We start from the raw sequence: 27,572 nt of genomic DNA on the forward strand, positions 1-27,572 counted from the left end.
CCGCTAAATACCCAGGACTCTGAGGGCTGTGGCCAAGGGAAACTCTAAGTGTTGCATTTTCAAAGGAAAGCTGCCAAAGGGTGTTCTGTAAATCATTTGTGCCGGCAGACTGACCCCATTATGTCAGCTAATCCTGGAAATACAGGAGGTAAATTTAAATCTTCGAGCATGAAGCACTTAATCAATATTCTAAATGTTTTTCTTACAATTTATGCTTGCAGAGCAATGGGGTGCTTTGGCGTCCCGTGAATCTTCCATTGGAGAAGAGGCACTTGTGTGAGGGAGGCCAGGATGGGGGGTGTGGGGCGGGGTGAGGGGAGGTTGCACTGATGCCTGATGGGAGAGCAACCTTGGGAATGTGAGGGGGAGGAGTTTATCTCCATCCCTGACAGGAGCTGGAAGTTCAAACCCTGAGTGATTCCTCCTAGAAAGGTAGAACTGGCCTGTTGGTAACCTGTATTGGAGGTTGGACAAGCTGGTCGTTCATTTGCTGGGGAGAGGCAGAGCTGTGGACCAGTTTGAGTTCTTGTGTGGATTAAAGGACAGAACAAGTACACAAATGATCCGACTGTCAGCCCTTGGACACGAGCTACAGTCTTACCTCTCACAGATGCCACTACAAGGGAGCTGCTGTTCCCAAGACAACAGAGCATGGAAGGAATCCCTGAGTGGTTGTTTTTTTAATTTTGAAGAAGACTATGAGATTGAATGTTAGCTTACCAGCTGCTCAATGTCATTATGGGACGTCTTACAGAAGGAGAAGCAGGGATGTATACTCTTTGGACTCCAGGTGTGCAAGGAAGGGAAACCAAAGGCAGTTAAGACAGGGTCAGGTCCTGAGGGATGAGAACTGCTTTGGATTCCATCTTTCTCTTCCCTGAAGGCATCTCTTGGGAGCCTCTTACTGACAGTCTCCTTTTTGGAGCTGCCACAGAAGTCTAATCCCATCTAGCTTGGGTACCACATTGGGCCTGTCTGCCAGGGGCCTTGCTGCATTTTGAAGCAGTGCTGATGTTAGAAGCAGGTGACACAGTTGTTCATAGGAAATGCTCTTGTTGCAGAAAAGATGGTGTTTGGGAATCAGCTCTGCTTCTTAGGCGTAAGGCCCAGGTCTTTCTTGTCTTCCTAAGACCAATATTCCACTGATCTTAGTATGTGCTTGATACTCACCTACAAAACCTTACTTCTAAAATCTCATCTGAACAACTCATCTACGAACAACGTAGGAGTCATTGGCTTGATGTGCGCACGCTCTGTAAAAGTCAGGGTCATAGCTGTAATCCCAGCTACTACGAGGCTGAGATCTGAGGATCACAATTCAAAGCCAGCCCAGGCAGGAAGTCCCTGAGACTCTTACCTCCAGTGAATCACCACATTGCTGGAAGTAGAGCTGTAGCTCAAGGAACAAAGCACCAGCTTTGAGGGAAAACAACATCAAGAACAAAACATGCACTGGCGGCTCGCAACTATAGTTACTCAGGAGGCTGAGGAATGTGGTTTGAAGCCAGCCCAAGCAGAAGAGTCCATGAAACTTATCTCTAATAAACTACTCAGAAAAAGCTGGAAGTGGTGTTGTGGCTCAAGTGGTAGAGCCTTGAGCACAGAGAGGTTGAAGAACAGTTCCCAGGCCATGAGTTCAAATCCCAGCACCAGCACAAAAATAAATATAAAATAAAATTGAAACAATAAAATATTTGTGTTTATATACCACCTAAAATCTAGTAGTCCCCAAACCCCACTTTGAGATATACTATGAACAACCTAATCCTAAAAGCTATCCCAGAACAATTTGCTTCAATAACTTGTATCACTTCTGCCTTTTATGGTTTTATATTAATAAAGTAATGTGAATAGAGCATTTCCTATGAGTAAGACTATACTAACCCCAGGAGTTCAATACTCTTGCTCTTCACATTTTTAAAAACAAGAAACCTGAGACATAAGATGTTTGATCCAGACAGGAGAAAGTGAAATAACTTTCCTTCTCCATATACTTTAAATGCCTACATTGTATTACCTAAATCAGAGAACACTTTAAACATTTTGTTTCTGGGTAACATTATGCATTGCTATAGATGAAATTGGTCCCTGAATTCTTGTTGAACATCTGGCAGACTGAAGTGTCAGATTGGTTCATAAACTAGCATAAAGAAAAGTAATGATGCCTATTCTGGCTCCAACTGGCTTGCAACTGCAATACAACTCAATTCCAATGCTAACTATCCTATGCTAGTGTCAGACCACAGGTTAAGACCACGATTCCCCAAACAGGCTGCCTTCATCTCAGATGCCTGCCAAGCCTCTCAGGCTACTGCAGTTCTGATCACCTGGTTACAGTATTTTCAGGAGCCCTTCAGGTCAGTTCACTAGAATGACTCCCAGAACTGAAGAAACTGATGTCATGACAACCATTTGATTATAAAGGATGCAAGTCAGAACAAACTAAATGAAGAAATGCAAACAGCAAAGGCTAGAAGGGCCTTCATCAGAACACTTGTGCGTCCCCTTTTCATGGGATCTGAGCGTTTCATTGTCGTCTTGGCACATGGATGTGTTTACCACCAAGGAAGCTCCACCAATGCCCAAGGTAGTTACTGAGGTGGCTTTATTGCCAGCATGATAACTGAATCAGCAATCACGTGACTCTGCTCCATTTTCTTGCTCCCCATCTACTCTTTGATGGTCAGGTCAATTGGCAGTCCAAGTCCAATTTCTGTGACCTGTGGTTGATTTTTCTGGTGACCAGCTCTATCCTGAGTCCTCGCACTGATCTTCCATTCCCTTGGTCAGGTATGAGCCAGTAGACTCATAATCAACAAAGACACGGTCACTCAGGATATTCCAGGGACTTAGAGATTGTCTCTCAGAAGCAGGAGCAAAACCAGTGACATTCTTTATTATACCATAATATTATTATCCGAGTTGATTGGTGTTTTTGTTTTTGGGACAATGCTGGGGTTTGAACTCAGGGTCTGGGCACTGTAACTGAGCTTTTTCTCTTTTTTTTTTTTTCACTTGAGCCACAGTTCCACTGCCAGATTTTTGGTAATTCATTGGAGATAAAGACTCTGAACTTTCCTACCTGCTCTTGCTTCAAACCTGCAATTCTCAGATCTCAGCCTTCTGAGAAGCTAGGATTATTGGCATGAACCACCAATACCTAACAGAGTTGATGGAGAATTGTGTGGAAGTTCTCATTAGGAAGCTGGAACTGAAATTTGGAGCATGGGCTCATGACACTTATTAAGCATGAAACTGAGCAGATCTCTCTCTGTCTCAGTTTTTTTTCGTCTGTAAGGTGGTGATAGTAACAGATGATGATTGAAGAGCCTGGGATGCTTTGAGGATGGATCATTTATGTTCATACATGTAGGGCATGCTCAGAGTTGGGACTTTGCATGTCTTTATACTATATAAATGAGTTTAGGGGGCCGTTACCACTGGAGATTCCTGGACACTTTGCCTCACCTTCGGTGACAGATAAGTCATGACAGGGACCAGGTCGAGTCACACATCCTTTTTGAGTCCTGTTGCCCAGAGGAATTTATGGTATTGGTGACCCAAGAATTGTTGCACCACAAGAACACATAAGGAAAGATGATAAATCAGGAGCTGGTACTCATGCCTGTCATCCTTAGCTATTCAGGTGGCTGAGAGCTGAAGCTCATAACTGGAAGCCAGCTTGGATAGAAAAGTTTATAAGACTCCTCTCTCCAGTAACCAACAAAAAGGCAGAAGTGGAGCTATGGCTTAGTTGTTAATAGTGCCAGCCTTGATCAAAAGAGCAAAGTGAGAATATGGGTTTCTGAGTTCAGGCTCCAGTACAGGCACCAGAGGGAAACAAATGACAAAATCTGTGTCACATGTAGCTTCAAGTCAGAAGCTTCTCTATTCAAAATCGCTGGCTTCTCCTGACATTGTTTGCTGAAGAATTTGGCAATTTCAATGAGATTATTTAGTGACTACATGCTATGAGTTAAGTCGGTTCCTGGGTTGGGCTTACTTACTGCTGGCACTGTTGGAATTTTGGTCAGGATAATGGTTTGTTATGACAGGGGCGAGGGTGGTTGTCCCGAGCACTGTGGGATATTTAACAATATCTGTGGTCTCTATTCTCTAGATGCTAGTAGCACTTTTCTCCCTTTGCAACAGTTTAAAACGTCTGCATACACTGACAGATATGTAATGGGAGACAAAATTGCCCTGGCTCAGAATCAGCACCCAAAGGGAAGACCCTTCTCCTTTCCTTCAGCTTCCCTCTCTGTGTGGGAAGGAGCACAGGGAATGTCAGAACTGACTGGTGCACTGGACTAAATTTTTCCTGACTATTTCAGGCAATGTAGTTCCTACCCATCTCAGTCCACGGGAGTGTCAAAATAAAATGGGAGGCTCAAGTCACCGAAATGTATTCCTCTTGGCTCTAGAGACTGGGAAACCTATTAGAAAGATGGAGACAGGTTAAGTTTTTAGTGAGGATTCTGGTCATCAAAGGCTGAGTTCTTGCTATATCTCATGTGGAAGAGCTCTGTGGCTGGGCACAGATCCATCTTGAGGCTCTCCGGACCTCCTCCCTCTAATCACTTCCCAGAAGCCCCGTCTGCTAATGTGTTCACATTGGGCAATACAGTGTCAACAGAGGAACTGGAGAAGACATACAAACATTCAGCCCCTATCACTAAAAACCAACCCTGGGACAGGATAACTTTTCCAAAGGCAGCAGGCACACTCCTGTGACTGAGTGGTACCTGTGGATGGCACTGTCGGTGATGTTAGCTTAGGCACTTGAGCCTTTTCCTCATTCAAGGACAAGAAGAAATCAGTGGCCTTCTGGGGCTTTACACTATCACCTTCTTCTGAGGGCTGCTTCTATCCCTCTAGTACCTCAGGTAAGTACCCTAAGAGGATCCTTAGCGTCCAAGGATACCTGCAAGGAACAAAGGAGACACTGGTCACATGACACAGTGGGGGGGGGGGAGGAGTTGGAGGAGGATGTCAAAGCTGGTAGCATGCTCTAGTAGGATCCCTCATACATGAACCGAAGGGGACAGGGGATTCAGGTTGAATGGGACTAAGGGGGCTTGTAAGGCCAGCCCCAGACATGTCAATGGTGTGCATTGAATCCAAGTGACAGTAGCTTCATAAACACAGTTGTTGGGCCATTGGTTAAGACAACAGCCTTCAGGCTGTGTGGTATCGAAGGCAATATGTGGCTTACTTAGGGACTCTGTGTAATTTCAGCAGAAAGTGTTTTCCAGTCTTTCCTGTCATTTCTGTATCATTTAGAATATTCCCAATCTTGACCACCATTTCCTTTGCATACTGCTCTGATCACAAGGAGTTTATTTTATTTTATTTCTCCACCTTGCAAGACACGAGCTGCAAAGGCTCTTTCCTAGGTAGCCCCTGGGCCTGTGATATGACCACAGCTATGGCCTGCATGGAGGCTGCCAGTGGCTTCCTTGCATTCAATCTTCCCAGTTGCAGTTGCCAGCAGATGATCTCACAGGAGAACCGAGTCCCAGGACCCTCCCACAGAGGCCCTGGGAGGAAAGAGGCCGTCATAAAAACACAATTTTTGAACTAACTGCTTATAAAGCATTTTCAAGCCCTTCAGCCAAGAGACTACTTGAATTCAGAGCTCAAAACTAGGTATTACTCCATTAAGGCATCCATACAGTCTAGCATGCCAAAATGCATTTTCAATTGTGTGCTTAAACTCCAAGGACAGTGGCGGCAGGCAGACTGTAAGGAAAATAGGAAAATAGGAAATGAATCTTGGGAACTAGATTTGGTAGTAGGTCTGCATATATGTGGCGTACTTTAAAGGTATCATATGTCTAAGTGGCAAGTACTTAGAAACTGAAGAGTTGACATAAAAAAACTCACTTATCAGAAGACAAGAGGAAGAATTGCTGTTATCATTATCCTTCCCTTAATCTTTGCAGTCCTGCCAAGTGTCATTGTGCCATCTTTAAACTAGGAGGCCCTGACTCCTGATTAGTTCTGTGGGAGAAGGGACATGAGGAAAGACGCCTGCTGTGGAAGACAAGCTGGGCCAGCCAGCCTGCCAATGTCAGGTGCGACACTGCCTCTGTAAAGCAGCTGTTACCAGATTGTGGGCCTCATCCAAATTTTATTCAAGTAATGATTTCTTTGTGATTGGCATGTTTGCCTTGTAACAAACTTTCAGCTCAACATATTGTTAGGATACATAATACTGTAATTTAGGATTATTTTATCAGCAGTAAGGGCTTTATAATTCATTTAAAAAGTTGTAATGTGCTCGAGCATCCTCAGTATAGTTAATAATACAGCATTTTATAGCTGGCTGTAAAATTTCGGATTACAGTTTTAGCAATTGTGTGATTTCTATTTTATAGTTTAATAATTGTCCAAATGAAGGAGAATAGAAAGTTCCTTAAAAAACCCATTTAATGACTTAGAAAAATAGCTCTTATCAAAATCTATTGCACACCTTTAATAAACCCAGATGTCCTCTTTTCAACTGAGCCAGATTCTGGGATCTATTTTTCTCAACTACAATATAGCCAGATAACTCTCCAAATTAAGCTCACACAGTAGAGTAGTTCTTGAGTTACAATTTTCTTTTCTTTTTTCTTTTTTGACTCTTTTATACCTAATGTCCTACAAATAGAATAAGCCTATTTGCTGAGGGCAGAGTGAGGACCTGTGAGGCTAGAAGAGCATCAATGGAACAGGCAGAGAGCTAGTCCTCTCTTGAGAATGGCTTTCTTTTTACAGAGAGGCCCTTGATCACATCACCTCAACTCCAGCTCCTGACCCTAATACAGTCAGTCTCTTATTAGTGCTTCCAGATAGCTCATCCTCTGCCATTCTGTGAAATGAGGGACTGACTGGGGAATGTTTACATTGTAATTTAATTATATGCTCTCATTCCGAGTAATAAAAATGTTAGCCTATAGCATGGAGGATAAGATACAATTTTATGCTGCTAATTGGGATTACAGTTTATGTTCTTACATTTGTGAATTTTGCTAAGGATATATTAGGGTTAGTAAGAGAGACCACCCTGGGCTAGACATGACACAAGGCTGCATGGAACACACATGAGAATGTAGACCCAGGAGCTCTAGGTATTCAGTGGGCAGACCAGCTGTGGCTCAGAACTTTGTTTCACAGAAATGGTATCCACTAGAGCAAGTGTTCTATGGCAAAGCCCTTTTTCCTCTAGGGTCCGGTTCTAGGGACAGTTCTCAAGAAAGGGCCAGTTCTCTGCCTGTTCCATACTTATGGTATGGAACCCATTAGTCTACAGTGTTGTAAGGGAATAAAGGATTGCATTTACAGATTCTGTGTTCCTGTGGAGAATGGAATCAACACTACCATTCATTTTACTCTAAATTGAAATGTGCTGATTTAGCTCAAGCAAAATAAAACTGAATGTGCCAATTATTGACAAGGGATCGGGGAGACAGCAGATCAACAGTGAGATACTTAGTTCTCAAAGTTGTATGTGTAAGGAACTTAGGCTGTAGTGCATAGTAGCTATCTTCGGACAAGAAGATGTTGAAAGACCAGGTTTCTTGCTGCAAGGAAATTCAGATCTTCCTGGAAACTAAGAAGGAAAATCCTTTCATCGCTTTGATCCTTGTATTGTCGTCTGTCCTTTGGGAATGATAAACATTACTTCCTAGGAGGCTTGTAATAATTAAGTATATTAAAGTTCTCTAGTGCAGTATTTTTCTATCACCGTTCTAGCTTCCTGGTAGTTTGTGTTGAGCCTGAGATAGGTCAACACAGCCTTCGCTGTGGGGTACTTTTGGTAACCTCCAAGATTCCTCTGGGACATGATTTACTTTTTCACACAAATATGTTCTCTTTTAGAAGCTAGATTTAGGTTGAACTGTTTGTTTATAATAACTCATTTATGAAGTCTCCTGCTTAGCAGCATTTTTTTCTTAAAAAAGAAACAACAACCTAAGAATAACTTCAGGGTCGGGATGGGCAAATGGGCTCTTCCAGTGTATTCTAAAAAGATCCATTAGGCTACCTGCACCTGTGGTCCAGAGGGCAGTGAGGCAAGCCCATCAAAAAGTCCAGTAATTCAACCGTTAGACGATTGCTTAACCCAATTGTTGGTAATAAACATGCTTAATAAAAAAGGCGTAGAATGCCTGTCCCATCTTGGCTATAAATATACTCTCTTGTTCTGGGTAACCTATGAGAATACCTCTGAGCACACTTAGATCACATACTATAAATAAGTCCAATTTCTTGTATTCCCTGTTGACCTTTTATCCTTAGGACTTCTAACCAACTGTGCCTTCCCTGCATAATCAGATCTGCCTTGTGCTGGGACTATGGGACTTCCATATGTATAGGAAAATGGCCCTGTTTGTCTTGTGGGGTAAAATTCAAGCAAGAGTGCCATTAGTCTTCGCCTGTCATATTTCAGAACCTAGTGGGGCCACAGCCTAGATGAAAAGCCGCCAAGATGGTAGATCATTGGGGAATTGTCTATCAAAGCTGTTGTCCCCTCTCTGCCCCTCATTGGCAGGGACCTGGGCTATGATGCAAGGTAACACCTTCCCAGCTCTCAGAAGACACCACTTAGCCTGGCTGGATCTTTGGCTCCTGACATGAGTAGCCATTGTAGGATTTGTTCCTTGTCTAGAGTGAGCATCCCTTCTCCATCGGGCCCCTTGTCAGCCATTTTGGTTCTGGTCTGTCTGAGTGAGCTCTGACCATGCTGGCTGTGTGATCCCAGGTTTGTTTTGTTTTTAAAGTAGGACTCTCACAGCCATCCGTAGTTTATCAGTAGGGTACAGGACAGCAAGAGCCATCGCTGAGGGCTGGGGTAAGGACTGTGTGGGGTTATGGGTATAAGTCTGCTGTGCGGCAGTTGTTTTAAGTCGAGATTAGACACATCACATCTTGTCACAGCCACTCCACGAGGTGTGAAATGTGGGCAAGTCACAATCTCTCTGCACTCCTGTTCCTGATGTATATAAAGGGGAGAGTCCTTCAGAAGGAAATATTTAGTTAAATAAAAACAAAAACAGATTAATTCCTCCTCAGTGAATGGTATCAGTAATAGTAACGACCGTATCATCATCTCTGTTAGTCTACATCATTTTGCTATGTTTTCTAGAGTATCTTTCTTTGGGCACACTAAAAGCACATTCTAAAAATTAAAAGAAAATGCCTTTGCCTTGTTTTATACCACACTGAGAGTGTCCCTCTGCCTGTTTTGTCTCTAAGCAGCAGAGATTTTTTTTCTTTTATCAAATCTTAGTTACCACCATAAGTCACAGAGCCATTACGAGGCCGCACTCAGCTGCACATAAATGCACGGGAGAATGAGAGGCTTAATAAATATTATCTGATGGTGAAGAGGATGCGTGTCTGATGAGATAGGCTTCCTGCACTTTTCATTGGGGACAACAATGAATCTTTTCTGTTGCTCTGGCACATTTGCATTTCCAACTGCACATTTTGGGAAAACAAATGTCTCATTTGGGGGCCTCCTCCTCCCTTTGCTTTTAGACCACTGTGGTTGAATATTTATTCTACAGAACAACCACACACACTTGCATGCATGTACATGTGCACATGCACACACTCACCCCCGTGTGCGCGCACACACACACACACACATCTCGAAACAAAAATGTCTTTCACACATTATTTGGCATCATCTTACTGTTAAGTGGTCATACTTTTCTAAACTACTGCTCATAATTGCTTCTTGTCTGAATATTTTACTCATCAAGCAAGTTAACTATAAATGAAACACACAGTTTTGTAGGTTTGCCCAAACATTGGGAAAAGAAGAAGAAAAAAAGAGCCAAGATAGTCCTGCAGAATTAGGAAAGGAAGAAATGAGCCCAGCTGGAGCTCCCTATTGCACTCCACCCTGCACAGACTGCACACACCCCTTCACCATCCTGCCATTAGTGTTAAATTACAAGTTAAGGCTTTGGCATCCATTTACGGTGTAGGGAGACTGAGTGGCGGGGAGGCCCAAGGGATGGCTTAGCTAATGGAGGAGTGTTGATATATCTTGCTGGACGGTCTCTTTCGTTGCATCCATTTCTAAATCTGTGGATCTCATGGAGCTACTTCTCTTTAATGTAATTTTCATCACCCCATTTAAACCTGAGAGTTTGCATTCCCCCAACCCCAGTCTCAGTGTAAGACTGACCAGAGAACAGAGAGCAGAGAACATTGTTAACAACTTTGAGTTTTAAAAAGACTTCCTTCTACGGGATCATACTTGATTCTCACAATCACTCCATAATTTACACACTAGGATAGGGATTATTAGAATCATAGTAACATTTATAAAGCCAAATCTAGAACCCTCTTACTATATCAACCAAACCAATACCAAGGGCAAATCCTAAATTACAGCAGAAGCTGTCCATTCTGCAAACCCGATTCTTGAGGTCCTGTGAAGCTTCAAGCTAAGAACATCCCTCATTCTGCCCACCTAGGCCGTCTGTTCTTTCTGATGGTTATACACACTTACCAAGCTGAGAATGTTGGTTCCCAGACCTACTACTTCTGTTTGCATCTCTATCTGTCTATTTCCCTCCTCCTCCTCACCTTCTCCTTCTCCATCTCCTCTTCCTTCTTCTTTTGTGCTAGTACTAGGGCTTGTACTCTGGGCCTGGGCACTTTTCCTTAGCTTTTTCACTCAAGGCTGGTGTTATACTGTTGAACTACAACTCAACTTTTGACCTTTGAGAATTCATTGGAGATAGGGTTTTATGGGCTTATTTTTTTTCATGGGCTGGTTGCACACCATAATCCTCAGATCTCAGCTTCCCGAGTATCTGTAGACAGAACCACCAATCCTTGACCTATCTGTGATGGTTGTATTAGTATTGTGATTACATCACAGAATGTGCATGACAGGAAAGCACACAAGAAAAGCATAATTGTTTCAATTGAAGCTCAGTTGAGGACTTAAAAAATGTTCTTTTAAGTAATACCTTTGCATTCATTGTAAGCAAGATAGTTGTAAATGACTAAGAAAATTCCTTTTTAAAAAATAGATACCGAGGGGCCAGGAACTTGGCCAAGTGGTTAAAGTGCTTGCCTAGCATGCATGAAGACCCGGGTTCGATTCCTTGGTACCACATATATAGAAAAAGCTGGGAGTGGTGCTGAGACTCAAGTGGTAGAGCTCTAGCCTTGAGAAAGTCCAAGGACAGTGCTCAGGCCCTGAGCTCAAGCCCAGGACTGGCAAAAAAAAAAATAGATACCGAAAGAATTTCCTGAGATTCCTCTCTGGGCATCAGAAAAATGCCACTCCTATTTGTAAGGAAATCCAGAGTGAGATTGGCACATCATAATTCTTAGCATATACAAAAGCCAGAGAACTATAGTTAGTAGTTTTCCTTTTACAAAGGGTGACTGGTCAAATGTCAAGAAATCAGTAAATGAGAGACATTTCGATTTCAAATTAGGATTTCATACAAATGTGTCCTTCCTTACACTTAATTTCCCAGTAGGCCACCTACTGGGAAGGACTCCATCTGCAGAGACCTTCTGGGTTTCTGCTTTAGACTAAGCAGTGAGCTCAAGCCAGATAGCACAATTAAACTCTATCTGCCCTGTGAGTACACAGACCTTCTATATGCAGAGAGTGTTTCTACATCTCCCACAACTGTCTGGCCTTGACTCCGTTTACTCCGTTTGCTGAGCATGCACTGGTGGAGGCCTCCTCTGAACAGTCAGACAGTCTGGGCCATGCTTGCTGCTGGCGAGGAAAAACCTATCACAGGCCTCAGCAGCCCTTCCCAGCCCATCTAACGACCAGGCTAGACTTGCTCAGCTTGACTAAACTTGTTCTCCCCGGGGCTTTCTGCACCCTGTGCTAAGTGGAGAATCTTTAGAAGACCTTGTAAAGTGTCTTCACTCAAGGTCTTCTTAGAGCTTAAAGTAATGAGAAGCTTTGACAGATTTGGGGCGGGGGCGTGGAGGGAGGCACAGATAGTCTTTGGGGAAGGAGGAAGTAGAGGAGACCTGTGAGTTCTCAGGCTCCTTCTTGGAAAGATGCTCCTGGCTTATCCTGGCCCCCCCACAGCTACTTACTTCCTCCTGGAAGAACTCATGTTGAAAGTACACACAGCCTGCTGACTGCACACAGGTTACAAAAGACAAAGAAGCAGGCCCAGAGGCTCTGAGCAGGCCTTATTTATGTGTTCACTTGTTTTACACAGCTGACTTTACGGCACATTATTCAGACCAGTGACTGCAAACAGTTGTTACCAACTTTGTAGGAAAAGCAAATCACCAGGAAGGTGAGTTTCAGAATAGACAGAGGCAGGATTTTTGGAAGGCTGGCCAATCACTTGTAAGCAGATTAGCAATAAAACCTCTCTGTTCCTCCCAGAAGTCAATAGCAAGATCCAACAAGGTGCAAAGTAGAAGGCTCCAGAACATTGTGTAGCTCAGCACGACAGTGTCTGCTTACAGGTAGCTTCTTTCTGTCTGCCTCCTTTTAATGTACACAAGCTAATTTGGAGACATGAACTATCAAATATCTAATAGATTGTCATGCAATACTTACAAATCCATTCAGATGGACTGTGCAAAATGCAAACTGTGATCAAATTGCCTTCAGATTAGGCACACACTCCTTTTCCTATGTTTTGTCTTAAAGGAAAGCATCAGATTAATGTACGATTTTGTATGTGTGTGTGCTGGTACTAAAGCTTGATCTCAGAGCCTGGGTGCTGTCTCTTAGTTGTTTCACTCCAAGCTATCACCCTACCACTTGAACCACAGCTTCACATCTGGGTTTTGGTTGTGAATTAGAGATAAGAGCCTTTTCTGTTAGAAGCCCCACAATCCTCAGATCTCAGCCTTCTGAGTAGCTAGGATTACGGGTGTGAGCCAGTGGTGCTTGGCTACATTAATATATATTTATATTGAGAAGTGGCTTCTTCAATTTTTGGATTGTTTTGAAAACAATTCATGCAATGGTTTTCCCTAGCAGAAGTCCTCAATTTCTGCAATAGAAGAGTCTCATATGCTAACAAACTGGTATTGACAAGCATGATAGATGCAGCCTGGTAGTTAGTCAGTGCTGGAGAGCAGAGTTGATTGCATTTTACAGTCTGTGTATCTCTTTGTTTATTGCTTGTATTCTGTCATTAAGCAAACAGGTTCCTAATATAGCAAATCTCTCTAATCAGTAAAGCAAGGGAGAAAAGAACCAGAGCATCATTAATTATGACGATTTGGCCTCAGACTGGACAGTCTGTTGCTATCGGATTGGACAGCTTCCTTTGGTTTTATTTTCTGGAGGTAGAGCAGAGAACAGCTTTTCTTCTACATGGAGGAAAGTCCAGAAAGGTTGTACACCCTGCCCTGTTGGCTGACAGCTGCCTGAAACCCATAGGTTAAACACTGGCTTCTCTGCAGAAATGGAGTCCCAAGGCCAGGCTCTGCGTGGGTGTGCTTTTAAGTCTCCGATTCCATAAGGAGAGAAAACATGCTGCTCACGAATCTGACTGGTCCCAAAGGCCCTAGAGAGCCTACTGTGGGCAGAACCATGTGGGGACTGGACTGTGGCCATAAATTATATGTGTCCCTGTGTGTTCTGCACAGGAAAGCCACTGGCACCAAGACTGGTTTTCCAATGCTAATCGCTGGGGTAAAAGGTAGGGAGGCCCCACTCTGACTCCAGGTAGTAGAGGTTAACAGCTTCTAATGCATTTATTAACCCTCTGGTGCCAGGGACTGGCGGGGTCTGGCCTCACAATTACAGTGCCCTGGAAATTCTATTATGTGACGTGCCTAGACTTGCAGATTTCCATCAGTGACAATTTTATAACAGGAAAGTAGCAGCTAGCTGGATGGAAAAGGCATTATGAAGAACCTAAAGAACAGTTTTCCAAAATGTAGGAAGGCTGGCATGAGCATGAGCTCCTCAAGCCTGCTTTCGTTGCCTTTCTCCATCCTCTAGACACAAATCTCGAAAATCCTGTCTTGAAGGTGATGTTTCTCCAGCACAGATTCAGGTAACTTCTCCCAAACAACCTAACTAGAAATTGGCTGCTAAAGAAAGACTCTTTCATAAAAGAAATTAAAGATACTTTAAAAAAAAGGTAACCAGAAATTAAGCATACTGTTTTCATACCGTAATGGTGTTGACTGTTCAAATCACTTGATTCCTGTTAATTTAGAGAAGGGAAATGCCATTTAAAAAATCTTTTTAATAAAATTTATATTATATTTTGAAAGCACAGACTATAAGGTTTGGGGTCCAGACAGGAACAGCCTGGCTAGGGTCTGCAGCAGGAGCCCACCTGTCAGTGAGACAAAGTTCACGGGAAGGGCTTTCACACTCTTCTGTGTCACACTGCTGACCTTCCTGGTGTGTAACTCAGCAATGAAAGCTACTTGTCCAATTGCTAATTTTCCTTACTCCCTGTACTCTCACAAGTTGTTGACGTAGGGTTTTATTTTTCTTTAAATTTTCCTGGAACCATCCTAGTTTTCAGCAAATGGGGCAATATTTAAAGAAGGTGAGTATTCTACTATACTTGAATGGGGAGAGGGTATAATGCCCTGTAATTTTATCTGTTTCCATTTATCACACCTGACTAGCAAGACAATGATTGCTTGATGGTATTTCAAAAATACTGTGGATAAAAGCCTTTCCAATGTAGAAATATATGTAGAAATATGTAGAAATATAACAGGTTTCTCCAGCTTGTAAAATTGGCTTTAAGACCCAGAAGTAGACTCTTCATCTGCAGAAGTAGGTTTCTGACCCTCAGTAATCTCTGGGGTTCACATGGCACACAGAACTACTAAGAATGTAACCAGCCATTACACACAGCTCAAAACTACTAAGAATGTAACCAGCCATTGCACACCGCTCAAAACCCCACGTCTGCCCCTCTACCTGCCGCTCGTACATTGTTAGGGCCGCTGGCTGCTATTATTTTTTGCTCTCCAGTCTAGGTCCAGACCCTCTCTGGCATACATTTTACCAGATGATAAGATCTTATACCTGTGGGCAATCCTTTGATCCCTTTATTGTGTCATGTGCCATTTTCATAGCTGCAATGATCATCTCCTCACTTTCCAGTTAGTCTCACACACATTATGGTGACCCTTTGATGGGTTAGGATGACTTCCAGGGCTGCCTGGATCCCTCAGTATTCATGATGAGTGGCTTCCAGGACCCAAGGCTCTCTGGAGGAAGCCATGTTCTTTCTGGAAGCAGGTTTAGAAGCCTGCATGGGCACTCTCCAGACTGTCTGAGTGCTGAGGTCAGGAAGGTGGTGAGCACAAGGGTGACTTTTACTCTGGATCAGAGGTTGCCAGGCTGCACAGGCTCACTGAACACCTTATTTGGTTATGTCTACTAGTATAGACCTCAGGCCACATGAGTTCTAGTAACACCAGTGGGATGGCAGGCCTGTCATAGACAGGGAGCGGGTCTAAATGCATTTTTCTTCTGTGACTGATGGGCCATTCCCAGAGAGAGGGCACATGTCCGCACCCTGGAAGCTTAGACCTGGATGTGTCATCCTGTGGGGAGCCATAGGGATGCTGGAGGAAGTCTGAGGCAGATGCTCAGTGGTTCACCAGGTCCAGGGATCCCAGGTAGCTGTGTAGAAAGTTTGGGAGGACAGGGGCCTTTGCAAGTGCAGCTGTTGAAATCACTCCTTCATGGCAAGGTTCTTTTTTTTTTTTTTTTTGCCAGTCCTGGGCTTGAGCTCAGGGCCTGAGCACTACCTTGAACTTTCTCAAGGCTAGAGCTCTACCACTTGAGCCTCAGCACCACTTCCGGCTTTTTTCTATGTATGTGGTACCGAGGAATCGAACCCGGGTCTTCATGCATGCTAGGCAAACACTTTAACCACTAGGCCAAACTCCCGGCCCCAATGGCAAGGTTCTTATAGCACTGTCTCAGGTTCCCACAGTAGAGGGGAACACAGCGGGCAATGACCAGTGAGCAGAGCATGGCCTTTTGAGGCAAATAAATAAAACTGGTGGGGAGAGATCTGAACCCTCAGAGACCACCGTGGTGCAGGACAGTAAGATCCAGCTAGCTGTGAACATAGGCTCAGGAGCAGTTTGAGGGAGGGCTGAGGGCATGCTGTCCTCAATCTAGAGGCCTTCTGCATGCAGTTTGGTGAACGTATTACTTATGCAAAGATCCTCAGCAGGAGGTTTTGTCTTTTGTACATGATAGTGTAGGAAAGAAAAGGCCGAATATTAGGCACTGTTTAAATGTCTGGGCACAATTCCAACCTCCAGTAGAAACAAAACATATGATGTTCTATATGTAACAATGCAATGGGCCAGATTTGCTCTTAATGTAGATTAAAAGTCAGCTTTGAGTGAATTTGATTCCTCTCCCAATTCCCCCTCTGATTTTCTTATATGTAACATTTAGTGACCTTTGAACAACCCAAAATGCTTCTCAGTACCTTATTCTCAAAGCCTGCTTAAAGGTTTCTATTTTATATTCACAGTTGGCATATGCAAATATAGGTAAAGATTATGATGCTTTCCAAGTGGCATTATGGTCAATAAATTACTCTTTTGAGTGAGCATGCCATCATTTCATCTAGCATGTCTTCAGTGAGTTGCAGAGCATCACAGCAGGCAGGCATCCTGCCAGCACCAGGCAGTCCGAGCCAGCCAATCACTCCGATAGTTCTTGATTCAGGGGTGATGCCTACAGGGTTCACTTCATGGGCAGGGGAGCTCTCTGTCTACTGGAAACAAGGCTGCTGTGACTAGTGGCATTATGGGAGTATTGAGTTCTTTGTGTGGATTTGCAACAGAGACTAGAAGGAACACTGTAATGCCAGAAAGAGTCTAACTATCATCTGAGAATTAAAGCAGCTTTGTTACCTCCTGGCTCTATAAGCCAGTTGCCACAAGGTCTTAGACAAGCCGCCTTACTCCTCTGTTGTACATTGTGTAACACAAGAGTGTTATAGTGGATGGGTTGTTTGCACAGAGAAGCCCCCAGATGGATGATCTGGTTAGAAAACACATGGTTTCACAGCTCAACCCTCTCACAACCACCCAGAAGCAGCTTGTAAATTAGCTGGACTGACCCCTGGAGGGTGCCAATCTGAGTCCTGTCTTGTGCCTTAGCCCGCCCCCCCATCCATGAGTGTTTTCCTCATTAACAGGGAGCCCTCAGATCCCAAAGACCACTCCTTTCTCTTCCCACCCTGTGCCCTCATTTGAGAGACAGTGGGGGCTCCATCGGGTAATATGCCTGCCATGGCCTAGAGCAATGAATACACACATGAACAAACAAACAAGCTTCCTGGAGTCTCTGTCTACATTACCAAGCTGTGGGGATTTGTACTGTCACATTTGTAAACAGAAGGAGGCACTTCCTCAAAATTAGCATTCCGAAATAGAAATGCATCCTCTCTTTTCACACTGCTCCTTTCATAGCCCTGTCCTGCCTGCTTTAGCTCTACCAGAGCTGTCGGTGAAAGGTAGCTGCTACTGAGTCTTAAGAAGGAACAGGTCAGAATGGAGACATGCCATGTCAAACACACCAGATTTTGAAGTGTTTGTATGAGGGAAAAGAAAAAGAGAAAAGAATGGGAAAGTATCTCATTAATTTTATATATTGATTGCCTGTTGAGATGGTATTATGGTAGGTTAACTAAAATATATTATTAAAATTGACTTCACCTGTTATCTCTCTATTAGGTAGCAACTAGAAAACTGTAAATTACAGAAGGGACTCACAGTCACAGCTCCCATATTTATTGGCTAGTACAGCTCTGCACTGCTGATTAATGACTACCAGTAATTACTCTTCACTATTGGGTATGAGCTTTTTTCCCCTTGTTTCTCCGCAGGCACAGAAGCTGAAATCCAATGTGTCCGGCAGTACACACCTCTGTCTTTCTGATGTAAGTGATGCTTTTTTTGTGGGGGAGAGGGAGGAGATTTCCTGTCTGTATAGAAACATAGCTTTGGGGCCCTAAGGAAAGATAGGATGTTACTCAAGGCTCAAAGGGAATAAGGTTTCAAGAGCAGAAGAAATCTAAACACCTTCTGTATCTATTTGGTTTTGGAGCAGGATGCAATTTGGATTCAGTGCACCAAGTTAAAAGTGTGAAAGTGGGAAGCTGATCAGGGAGCCAACCTGGCCCTAAGCCCATTAGGCTCTGGGAGCACAGTCACGCAAAATCACCCAGCCCAGAGGACACGCACAGCAGCATTCTCTGCCAACAGCCTGTGCCCTCTCTAGCTCCACCATGAACCACAGGTAGAGAGGTGGGCACAGCACACTTGCCAGTTCACAGTTGGTGAGAGGGAGAGTTGGGCTATATATATCCTTCTCCTCTCTATGCTTCCAAGAGTAGAAAGTCAGCCTGTGTGGTGGGGGATTAGAGAAGTCTATCGTGTGTTGGCTGGGGATCCCACAGCCTACTTGATGGACTAGACTTCCCACTTGAAGAGCTGAACAAGCTCCTTTCTCTTTCTGCATCTTTTCTTTTCTCCACAAAATCCGTTGTGCACTGGGAAGGAATGCAGGGACCATTGATGGAGAGACTCATCTCTTCAGGAGCTCTGTGCTCCTTGGCTGGAACAAGGGTTCTGCAGAGGTAGTTGTTCCTGCTCTCCTTTCTCAGTGGGAAGAGAACAGTATTCCCACTCAGCCAGTGTTCTCTTGAAGGAAAAGTGTTCCGCAGTACACCTCTGCTTAAGCAGGGTGATCTGTGGAAAGGGGGGAAAGGACAGGGATACCCAGGCTCTAATATTTCCCCCAGATGTGGGTGTTAATAATCTCTTATTAAAGAAGGAGTAAGCAGCAAGCATTGGCCAGGCAGTATATCCAAAAGACCGGGCCTTACTCAGGTTCATGGTTCTTTCCCCTAAGACTGAGTCAGCGAGTTGAAGTCTCAGTGGTAACAATATTGAGTCAGCTTTGGGGAGGGGTTCTTCCAGTGGGGTGAGTGAGTAAAATATGCTTCAATGGGAAGGCGACGTGCAAGGGATGATGATGGAGACATTTGTTTTCTTCCAGCGCGATTATGAAAAGGATGGTCTCGCTGGTGCTTCCAGCCACATAACCACAAAATCGATGGCTGCTCCTCCAAGCTGTGGTCTGAGCTCACTGCTGGTTCTGGTGTTAACCGCTCTGTCCACCCTGCTATCTTTATCTTTGGCAGAAACATCGTAGCTGCATCTGAACACAGTATGGACATGTAAAAAAAAAAAAAGACAAAACCAAGTAATCTGTTTCCTGTCCTCTTGTATATCTAAAAATCCAGTTTTAGGAGCTCAGTTGAGAAACAGTGTCATCTAACTGGAACTTTTTTCTTTTGTTTTGTTTTTAAAGAACGCTTCTTGTGATCTTAGGGACTACTGTGGAAAAACTGACGTGGGGCTACGTTCCAGACTCAAAAAGGCTGTGAGGCATGCTGTATTCTAAGGAAATAATTTGTAAATCAGAGTGTAAAGCAAACTGGGGCCATGTTTTGTTTTTTTTTTAATAATGATGATGATGGTGATGATGATGATGATAATCTCAACAATTTTAACTCGGGCCTTTATTAGTTGAAGAACATGTATTTCTAAAGAATCTTCCATAAACTTGTATCATGTAAACTGTAACCTAACCTGAATTACAAGCTTTTTTATTTTAACCACAAAGTGAAGAAGGTTCTCATGGCCTTTGTAGAAATAAGCTTGTACAAATGTTCACCTTTCTATGTGTATTTTCCCACATTAATGTTTATGTACTATAAACAGCTTTGTGTACCCTCCTACAAAACAGAACAAAAGCACCACCTGTCATATCCAAATGTACTATCTATCTTAGTCAAATAGAGACTTGATCATTGGTTGACACTTTTCCTCAGGCTCACCTGAGGGAGAAGCCTTTCTCTACCCAGCAGGAGGTGAACAATGTGGCCAAGTGTCACTGTAATGCTATCTACACTTGGAAGGTTATATGTAGGGGAAAAAAATTTTACTACTCAGTTTCAGCTATTGGCTTTCTAAACTTTAAAAGTAATGATAATGTCTTCATTTTTCTACTGGTTTCATACAAAATACATAGAGCTTGTTTTCCTCTCATAAGTAGCTCTGGCTCCGATATTAACTTCACAAATACAGCTCTTCAAACATAGCCCCTGAGGAGCCTCTGTGCACTAGCAGAAAGCTCTACATCGTCTTATGTGGACAGGCAGGGAGGAAACAGCAACCAGGCATTGTCTTTTATCATATCTTGAAATGCAAGTGTGCGTACACCAGGAGCTGGCAGCCGCTCGTGAAGGCTCTGCAGCTGACAACCCACTACCTTAGTTCCTGTGTTACCTGACAAAGGCAGCTTTGGTTGAGACTGGGGTCGGGAGAGAGGGGGCAGGCGTGGGGGTGTACTACCTTATCATTCAAAATTGATCCTACTACACGTACATGTACAGGTTGTGTTCATAAGGGGTGCCTTGGCTCTGATCTGCAGTCTTGTGGCCACTCCTTGGAGCAGTTTGGCCTGAAGGTCAACATGAATCTGCCTGTTTCTTGTCCTGGGCCTTCCATGACAGACAGGCTGACTGCTAAAGGCAATAAAGGTTTATGGAGGGAGAAGGTTGGCATGAGTTCTGGGGAGACAAGTTGACTGACCCAGATACACAGAATGGGATAGTCTAATCTTTGATAAACCATCCAGCTTTCATAGCTGTCTATCATCTCCCTTAGCTCCTGTCCTTAATTGAACAGACTCTGAAGTGCACTTGGAGGTCTGTTGTTTCTGGTGAGATTCAGGATCATCGGTCATGGCCTATGGAGGGGCTGGGTTTGTCCCACACTGAACAAAGTGGAGGAAAGGGTCTCCCTCCGCAGAGTTTTGGAAGCATGAGCCTTCCTCCCACATGCAGAGGGCTAGAGTGGAGACCTCTGTGCACTTTCCATACAAACCCTCTTTGTCTGCTGAGGGTTGTCTTGGGAGATCTCTGGAGTGGGGGAAAGGGAAAAATCTATGAAGCTGAAGAGAAAGATCCAGGCTTTTAGTTCTTTCAGTATTTGAAGTGCATTTATACCCAAATGTTAATAAATACAAATGTGAAATACTCACTACCAATGTTTTCCACTTTAAAAAAATGTTTTCATGAGAAATGCGTCAAACACCCAACTGTATTCGATTAGTGAAAAGCTCCGTAAAGGCTCTTACTTTGAATAAACACATTAAATGTGTCAAAACATTTGGAATGCCAGTCATCTATAAGCAGATATCTCTTACAGAGCATATTTTGTTTTAATTAAGGTATCTTGGAGTATCTCCAGTAGACTAATTGTGTATTGGACTGATTCGAGGTGATCCACTGTAGAAAGCTATTGATTACTTCTGCAGTGTACAGCAGTTTTAATTAGCTTCAGATGACCGGAGAGGAAGATGGGTTGCTTAAGGCTAACAAGGGCAGCCTTCGGTGAAGAGTGTGTAGATATACAGCACATAGATTAAACTTTGAAAAATTGATCATTAACATCCTGGGTGGTTTGGGGGCATTTTTTAAGTTGATAAAACTATATTTGAGTTAGTACATCCTCAACTTATAAATAAGTTATTAAGTAAATAAGGGGATGATTTTTTTTCAGGGATAGTATATTAGAGAAACTCTTATGAAACCAAGCTAGGCAAGTGGTCTTGTTCTTTGGCGTGATCTTGGTTGTTTAAAGTGATCCCTAAACAAAGTCATTTATCCTAGGATGGAGGCAAGCAAGTTGTTACAATTTCTTGGAGTATGCAGAGGCAAAAATGACTCATTACCTGCTCTTCTTCACTCCCTGTATTCTGGCATCACAAACACAGATGCCATCTGCTGAGAAGGGGTTCTGTTGCTGGAAGGCTCTAATAGTAGTTGACTTAGATAAAAGTACATCCATGACTCTCTGATCAAATCTCACCCTGCATTACTGACTTGGGAGAGAGAAAAGGCAATACTGCCACAATGTGATGAGAAGCACATTCACTTTGGTCTCGATAGTTTTGACCAGTGTGTGTTTATCTTTTTTATAGAGCACATGAGGTATGAGGTGCTCATATGGAAAGAGGATTCAGAAAGCCAACCGGAGTATTTATTTTTTTTTCATATCAGATTTCTCCTAGCCTCTAGGAAGGAAAATAATGTTGAGAATTACATAAAATTATTTTTCATGAAGTGTAGCAAACTATATCCAGAGAGTGTGATAGTTTTCTATTGTTTAGTGCTTTAAAAAATGTCTTAGATCATCCAATAAAGGACAGGAAGGGTTCATCCAAAGCTGTAGTGGCTTTGACTTGGTTTGTTTGTGACTGCCCCAGTCATGTAGACACTCCAAGGATAGATCATTTGTAGCTGCACCCCACTTCTAGGGTGTCTCCTTGTCTCCTAACATTCTATCTGAGGAAGTAGAAATGTGGGAAAGCAAAGCATTTCTGAGTCTGTCAAATATTTGAGACAAGACATCACAGACAAAGAGAGTTTATATAATTAGCGAATCTTTTCCTCAGAATCTGGCATAAGTGTACTTTGGTTATTATTTACAGAACAGTGGCCACAGCGGAGCTGTCTTTCGGAAAATAAGTTTTCATTCATGTCATTAGGCATGCACGACTTGCTTGAGTCCATAAACCATGGGCCAGAACAGAGCTGCTTAAATGGAGGCACATTCTCTAATACTCTTTCTGTGCTGTTCTGAATCTCCCGGGTTCAAACCCCATGATTTCTGTTGCTCTTGTTTATGCTCTTTGTTGAAGCAGAAGAGACCATAGGAGCCCCTTCTTTGTGAGGAAAACCATAAGCAGTGGCAACAGATGGGAGTGAATGGCCCCTGGCCCAGGCAGCATGGTAGCAAAAGGCCCATCTGCACTAAGCTTGGAGAGTTCGCAGAAATGAAGCAAAATCAAGGTGCAACCAGAGGCCACAAGTCATAACTGGTGCGGCATGCACAGTCCTCGATTTCCTACCAATAAAGTAGGACAGTTTTACCAAAGCAGCCAGTATTCCTTGAACTAGGGGAGATTACCTTTATATAAAGGAAGCCGAAGCTAATACCACCTGGGTGACCAAAGAAGGAAATTTTCTCATAAAAATTCTTAGAACAGCTGGGATTCGGTTGGATACACTTACAAGCGGCCTTTTCTCCTGAGACAAAAATCTCGTGTATTCATCTGACACTGCTAGACTGAAACACAACTTTTCTTCAGTGACCATTTGTTTTAAGTCTGTTATCTAGGGATTTTCATGAGTCCATGGCTGAAAACCATCCTCAGTACAGAGGCTTTCTATCTTCAGGCTCTGCCACCACATCCTTCCCAGCAGGTATTTTGTAGGATATATTATCTCCCAAGAACAGATATTGTGAGATACTGGCTCCCTTCCCATCCAATCTCCACGCTTATCACTAGATAGGATGCTCTCCACTCTTTTTATAACATGAATGCTGTTCATTCATGTTCTATTGAAGAAGTCGTCGTCACAGACTATCTAAAGATGGCAGCCATCTTCAAGGCAGCATTCATCCTCCTAGCCTTCTAAGCTCCCTCTACTGCGCTTCAGGTTGCCCAGATAGATGCATCCTCACTACTAACATTTTTATTGTGCCCAGTGCTCTCTGATGAGCCTCTACAACTTCTCAGGGGCCTTTGGGAAGGGAGAGGGTGGCTGCTGGGAGAGATGTGCCACCTGCATTTCTGATTATTCTGAGACCCAGCCCAGAGGGGTGGGGAAGGCATGCAAGCCCTATTTCAATAAACTGCCTGCAGAGCACCACAGCCTGCTAATGGTTGTTGAGGCCTCAGCCCCCTGAGGTCTCCAAGCTCATTTGACCAGCACAGCTGCGACTTGGGCTCTCTGCCTCTGGCAGGTGCCAATATCAGCATCTTGTCCCACTGCCACGGGGAGTTTATTTTTGCTCAGGGGCAGCTGCCAAGCCCAGCACCAGCATCAAGAGGAGGTTTTCTCTGCTTTTCTTCTCTCCATCACAGGCTGGGCCTACTTTTATTTTGTAAAGTACTAGGAGACAAAAAAGTGCCAGGGTCCACAGCCTCTTCCACAGTCCTCACATCTGCCTGCTGCCAGCCATCCCTCACAGAAAGCTTGACACCCATAGGAGATGCTTAAAAGGTGGCAGTTGCATAAGCAACATTGGAACATTGAAGGGCTTCATTGGTGACACACTAGCAGGATCAGGCCATTTGTGCAGTTGTATTGGCAAAGAGCAGGACTGACATTGAACTTGACCTTCTGAGACTGAGGGTAACCTGAGAAAAGGGTCTTGAGAAAGCAGTTGGATCGCAGCAACATTAAGTCTGCCCATTTTATTCCTTGTGGAGAAATTAGAAGTGAGCGCTTGTCCCTGGAGGAATGACCAGCCAGTCTCAGTGGCCCTCCACCACTGCCACATCAATGAGCGGGAAGACATTTTAATCAGCCTCAAGCACAGGACATTGGCAAGAAAGCTGACCCACTCCCAGGGATGAGGGTTCTCCATCCCCATCCCGAAGTCTAGTGTATATTTGTTGAACAAGTTCTCTGACTAGGTGAACCCATCATTTGGAATTGAAGCTGCCTCATAAGTATCTTAAAATACCTCTTGAAAATCTTGAGCTCATAGATCATTTAAAAGGAAACACCTCTTTTCTAGAATGCCCAAACCCTTCAGTTAACATCTTTGTAAATAGTTCATGAAACCATTTTTTCCAGACTCAGTCGCTAACAGGCAAATCCCTGTCCCCACAGGTAAACTGGAGTCATCTCTTTAGAGGGAGGGAAAGTGCAAACCCACCACTCAGCCCAAGGCCACCACGGGGAACCAGGCCTTAGATAGCCCTGAGCTTGGCTGAACAGACACACCAGAGGAGCTGCCATAGCCAGGGGCCAGCCACAGTTCAGGTGGGAATGGGGAAGCCCAGAGTTTCTCTAGCTAAGGGCACCAGCCAGCAAGGGTCATTTACATAGCTGAACTCTGAATGTGCAGAAGATGATAACATCTGCCCGCCAGATGAGACGTAGAGCCTAGGACAAGCGTAGAGTGGATGAAGAACTGGAAAACGCAGGGCATTTAGGAATCAGTAAAGTCCAGTCACCAGAGGCAAGGCCAGGGTGTTTTAGGACTAGGTGAAGGTATTCTAAATCTCCTAGGGCACTGGAATGTAAAGCATCATCTATCCTACCCACTGCGTCTCTCACACACACCACAACTGCAGAGCTATATGCTCTAGCATTCCTTCTAGTGTGCAATATATACTTGCTCTGGCATTTGAGTTTTGACAGTTTAGCTTTAACTGAGCATTTCTACAAAGCAGGGAGAGAGAGGAGAGAGAGACAGAGACTATGAAAGCCTTAGAGCCAAATCACAGATTCACAGATTGTTCTGCCTTCCTTGGCTGTGGTCTTCTGTAATCAAGCGCTTCTGCTGTGCTCTTCTGGATTTAGAAATAGCTGATTGTCCTCAGAGGGTTGAAGAAATGGTTTCAAAACCCTGAAATCCAAGGCCTTACAGTTCTCCTAATTATCCTTTCTTCTCCTTTCCCTGGCCCAAAGGAGCAGGGGAAATACTTCCCAACACAGAGTTTGCCTGAAAAAGTTTCCCATCCTGTGTCCATTATCCCTTGATATTGAAATTATTTTCTCTGTGTAATCCAGCTCCTGCTGAGAAGCTGTGTGAGACTTGAGATGTGGGATTTTTTTTTCTCTTGTACTTTCGGATGGTGTTGCATATTTTATCCTTCACCCAAGACTGTCTGTCCGTGTATGCTGTTCATTCTGTGTCATGCAGGTGTGTGCAGGTGAACAGTAGGTGGGAAAGGAGATGGCTTCTGATTTGGGGGATATTTTTAGAATTCTGTCCTTAGCAAGGGGCCCAGACACCAGCTCCCTCTGAGCTGGGCTGAAGAGGAGGATGGGTTTTGCGAAGAGGCAACTTTTCCTGCATCTCCATGTTACCTTGTGTGTTTTCAGCTTTCCACATGTAGAAGACGATGTATTTGTCTCACATGGGGTGTCTGATCTCCAGGAACAACCAAGTTTCTCCTGAGGCTATCCTACAGCCCTTCCTCACACAGCTGTCTGTACCATGCTTTCTTGCCAACACCCACAGAAGAGCAACTACAGTCCAAGTACAAGCCTTGCCTCCTGGACTTGGGAAGTGGTTTTGTGATCGCTTTTTCTGTTCGCCTGTTGCTCAAACTCTGCAGACTACACAGTCTCTTCGGCCACCTCCATCCAGAATATCCTAATAAATGTTTTCTTTTGTACCAAAAAAAATATTGTGATGTCTCTTCTGAACTTAATCCTAATTTATTGGAGGACCATTCTGGTCTCAACAATGCTCTGGTGATTCCCCTCATCAAGCTTCCAGGGTATGCTGCAGCAGATTGTAAGAGCATGGTTTCCCATCCTTGGCATTATTGGCATTTGGGGTAGACCATTGGTGGGTAGGACCCTGGTATGGGCGGGGTGGGACATAGTTTAAACCTTCAAGCAGGAATGAGATCCCTGCTTCAGTACTTTCCCCAGGGAACTTGCAGCTCTTCCCTAGATGCTCTTGAGCCACATTCTAATCACCTTCTAAATGCAACCAAGTCTCCAGAAATGCAGGTGATTGAAATTTTGAGAGCTGGAACAAGAAATGTCAAATAAAACCCTGAGACAAATGCTAAGAAAGTGAATCAAAACTGACAGAAACAAGATACAAGACTGCTTGTTTAGGGGGTGATATAAATAAAGCATAAGCCAAGATACAGACTTGAGCAAGAGTCACCATAAAGTCACATAAACTGGCAATTCCAGGCTTGATCCTCATGAGGTTTCTCCCTCACAGGCTGCCAGGCCAATAAATCGCTGCATATAAAAGATAATGTGAGCATTTTGCCTGAAAATGCTTCAGGTAAGCACGGAAATAGGGTCATTCTCCTTAGGAAATGGAAGGGCAAATGTGTATCTTACAATTTAAAATCCACCCCTGCCCCCTGAAGCCAAAGGGTCCACTGCCGAATACTTGCCTGGCATCCACACATATGCCAAGGTCCATTTCCGAAGGGCTCGCCTGATGAGACAATGTGTAATAAAGACTGCTTGGAATGACTTGAACGTTCACTGGTGTGAGCTACATGAGGAACTTAGGGTGTGCTGAGAGGAGGGACTGCTATGTAACTATGAAAAAGGTGTATGTAGGTGTGCTGAGATAAAGGTGGTGCCAGGGAATGAAAATAGAGTTCTGTGTGTATATAATGAGAGAGAAATGGGCAGAGAGAGAGAGAGGACTGATGAATAGATACTGATAAATGACAAGTAAGTTTAGATCAAAGATATCAATAGATAAAAGATAAATTGGCAATGATATAAAACAGATATTAGTAGATGATAGATTGTCAGTTGACAACTAATAGATGATGAAGAAGTGATACAAATGATACAGAATAGATATTGATAGGTAATAGATACAAGATACTGGTACATGATGGATGATTGTTACACAATGTGGATGAGTAGGCGGGGGAGGGAAATGGAGACAAAAACGCGAGAAGGGTTATCAATGTATGTGAAGTAATACACCTTCTATCTGGTGAATAGAACCCTGTAGCC

The 27,572-nt window shown here is 43.7% G+C and overlaps 1 protein-coding gene across 2 annotated transcripts in view; it reads left to right on the forward strand.

Moving 5' to 3' along the window:
- The window catches only part of Gfra1 (GDNF family receptor alpha 1), a 194,937-nt gene extending 170,590 nt beyond the window's left edge, over window positions 1-24,347 (forward strand). For both annotated transcript variants that reach the window (XM_090345789.1, XM_090345790.1), the window contains 2 exons: window positions 17,853-17,906; window positions 19,028-24,347. In XM_090345789.1, coding sequence (XP_090201915.1) covers window positions 17,853-17,906; window positions 19,028-19,183 — 210 coding nt within the window. In that variant the 3' untranslated portion in view covers window positions 19,184-24,347. The remainder of the gene's footprint in view (window positions 1-17,852; window positions 17,907-19,027) is intronic.
- The last annotated feature ends 3,225 nt before the right edge of the window (window positions 24,348-27,572 follow it).

This window comes from Megascapheus bottae, chromosome 15 (assembly GCF_031878675.1).
Source record: "Megascapheus bottae isolate mThoBot1 chromosome 15, mThoBot2.hap1, whole genome shotgun sequence".
Taxonomy (NCBI): domain Eukaryota; kingdom Metazoa; phylum Chordata; class Mammalia; order Rodentia; family Geomyidae; genus Megascapheus; species Megascapheus bottae.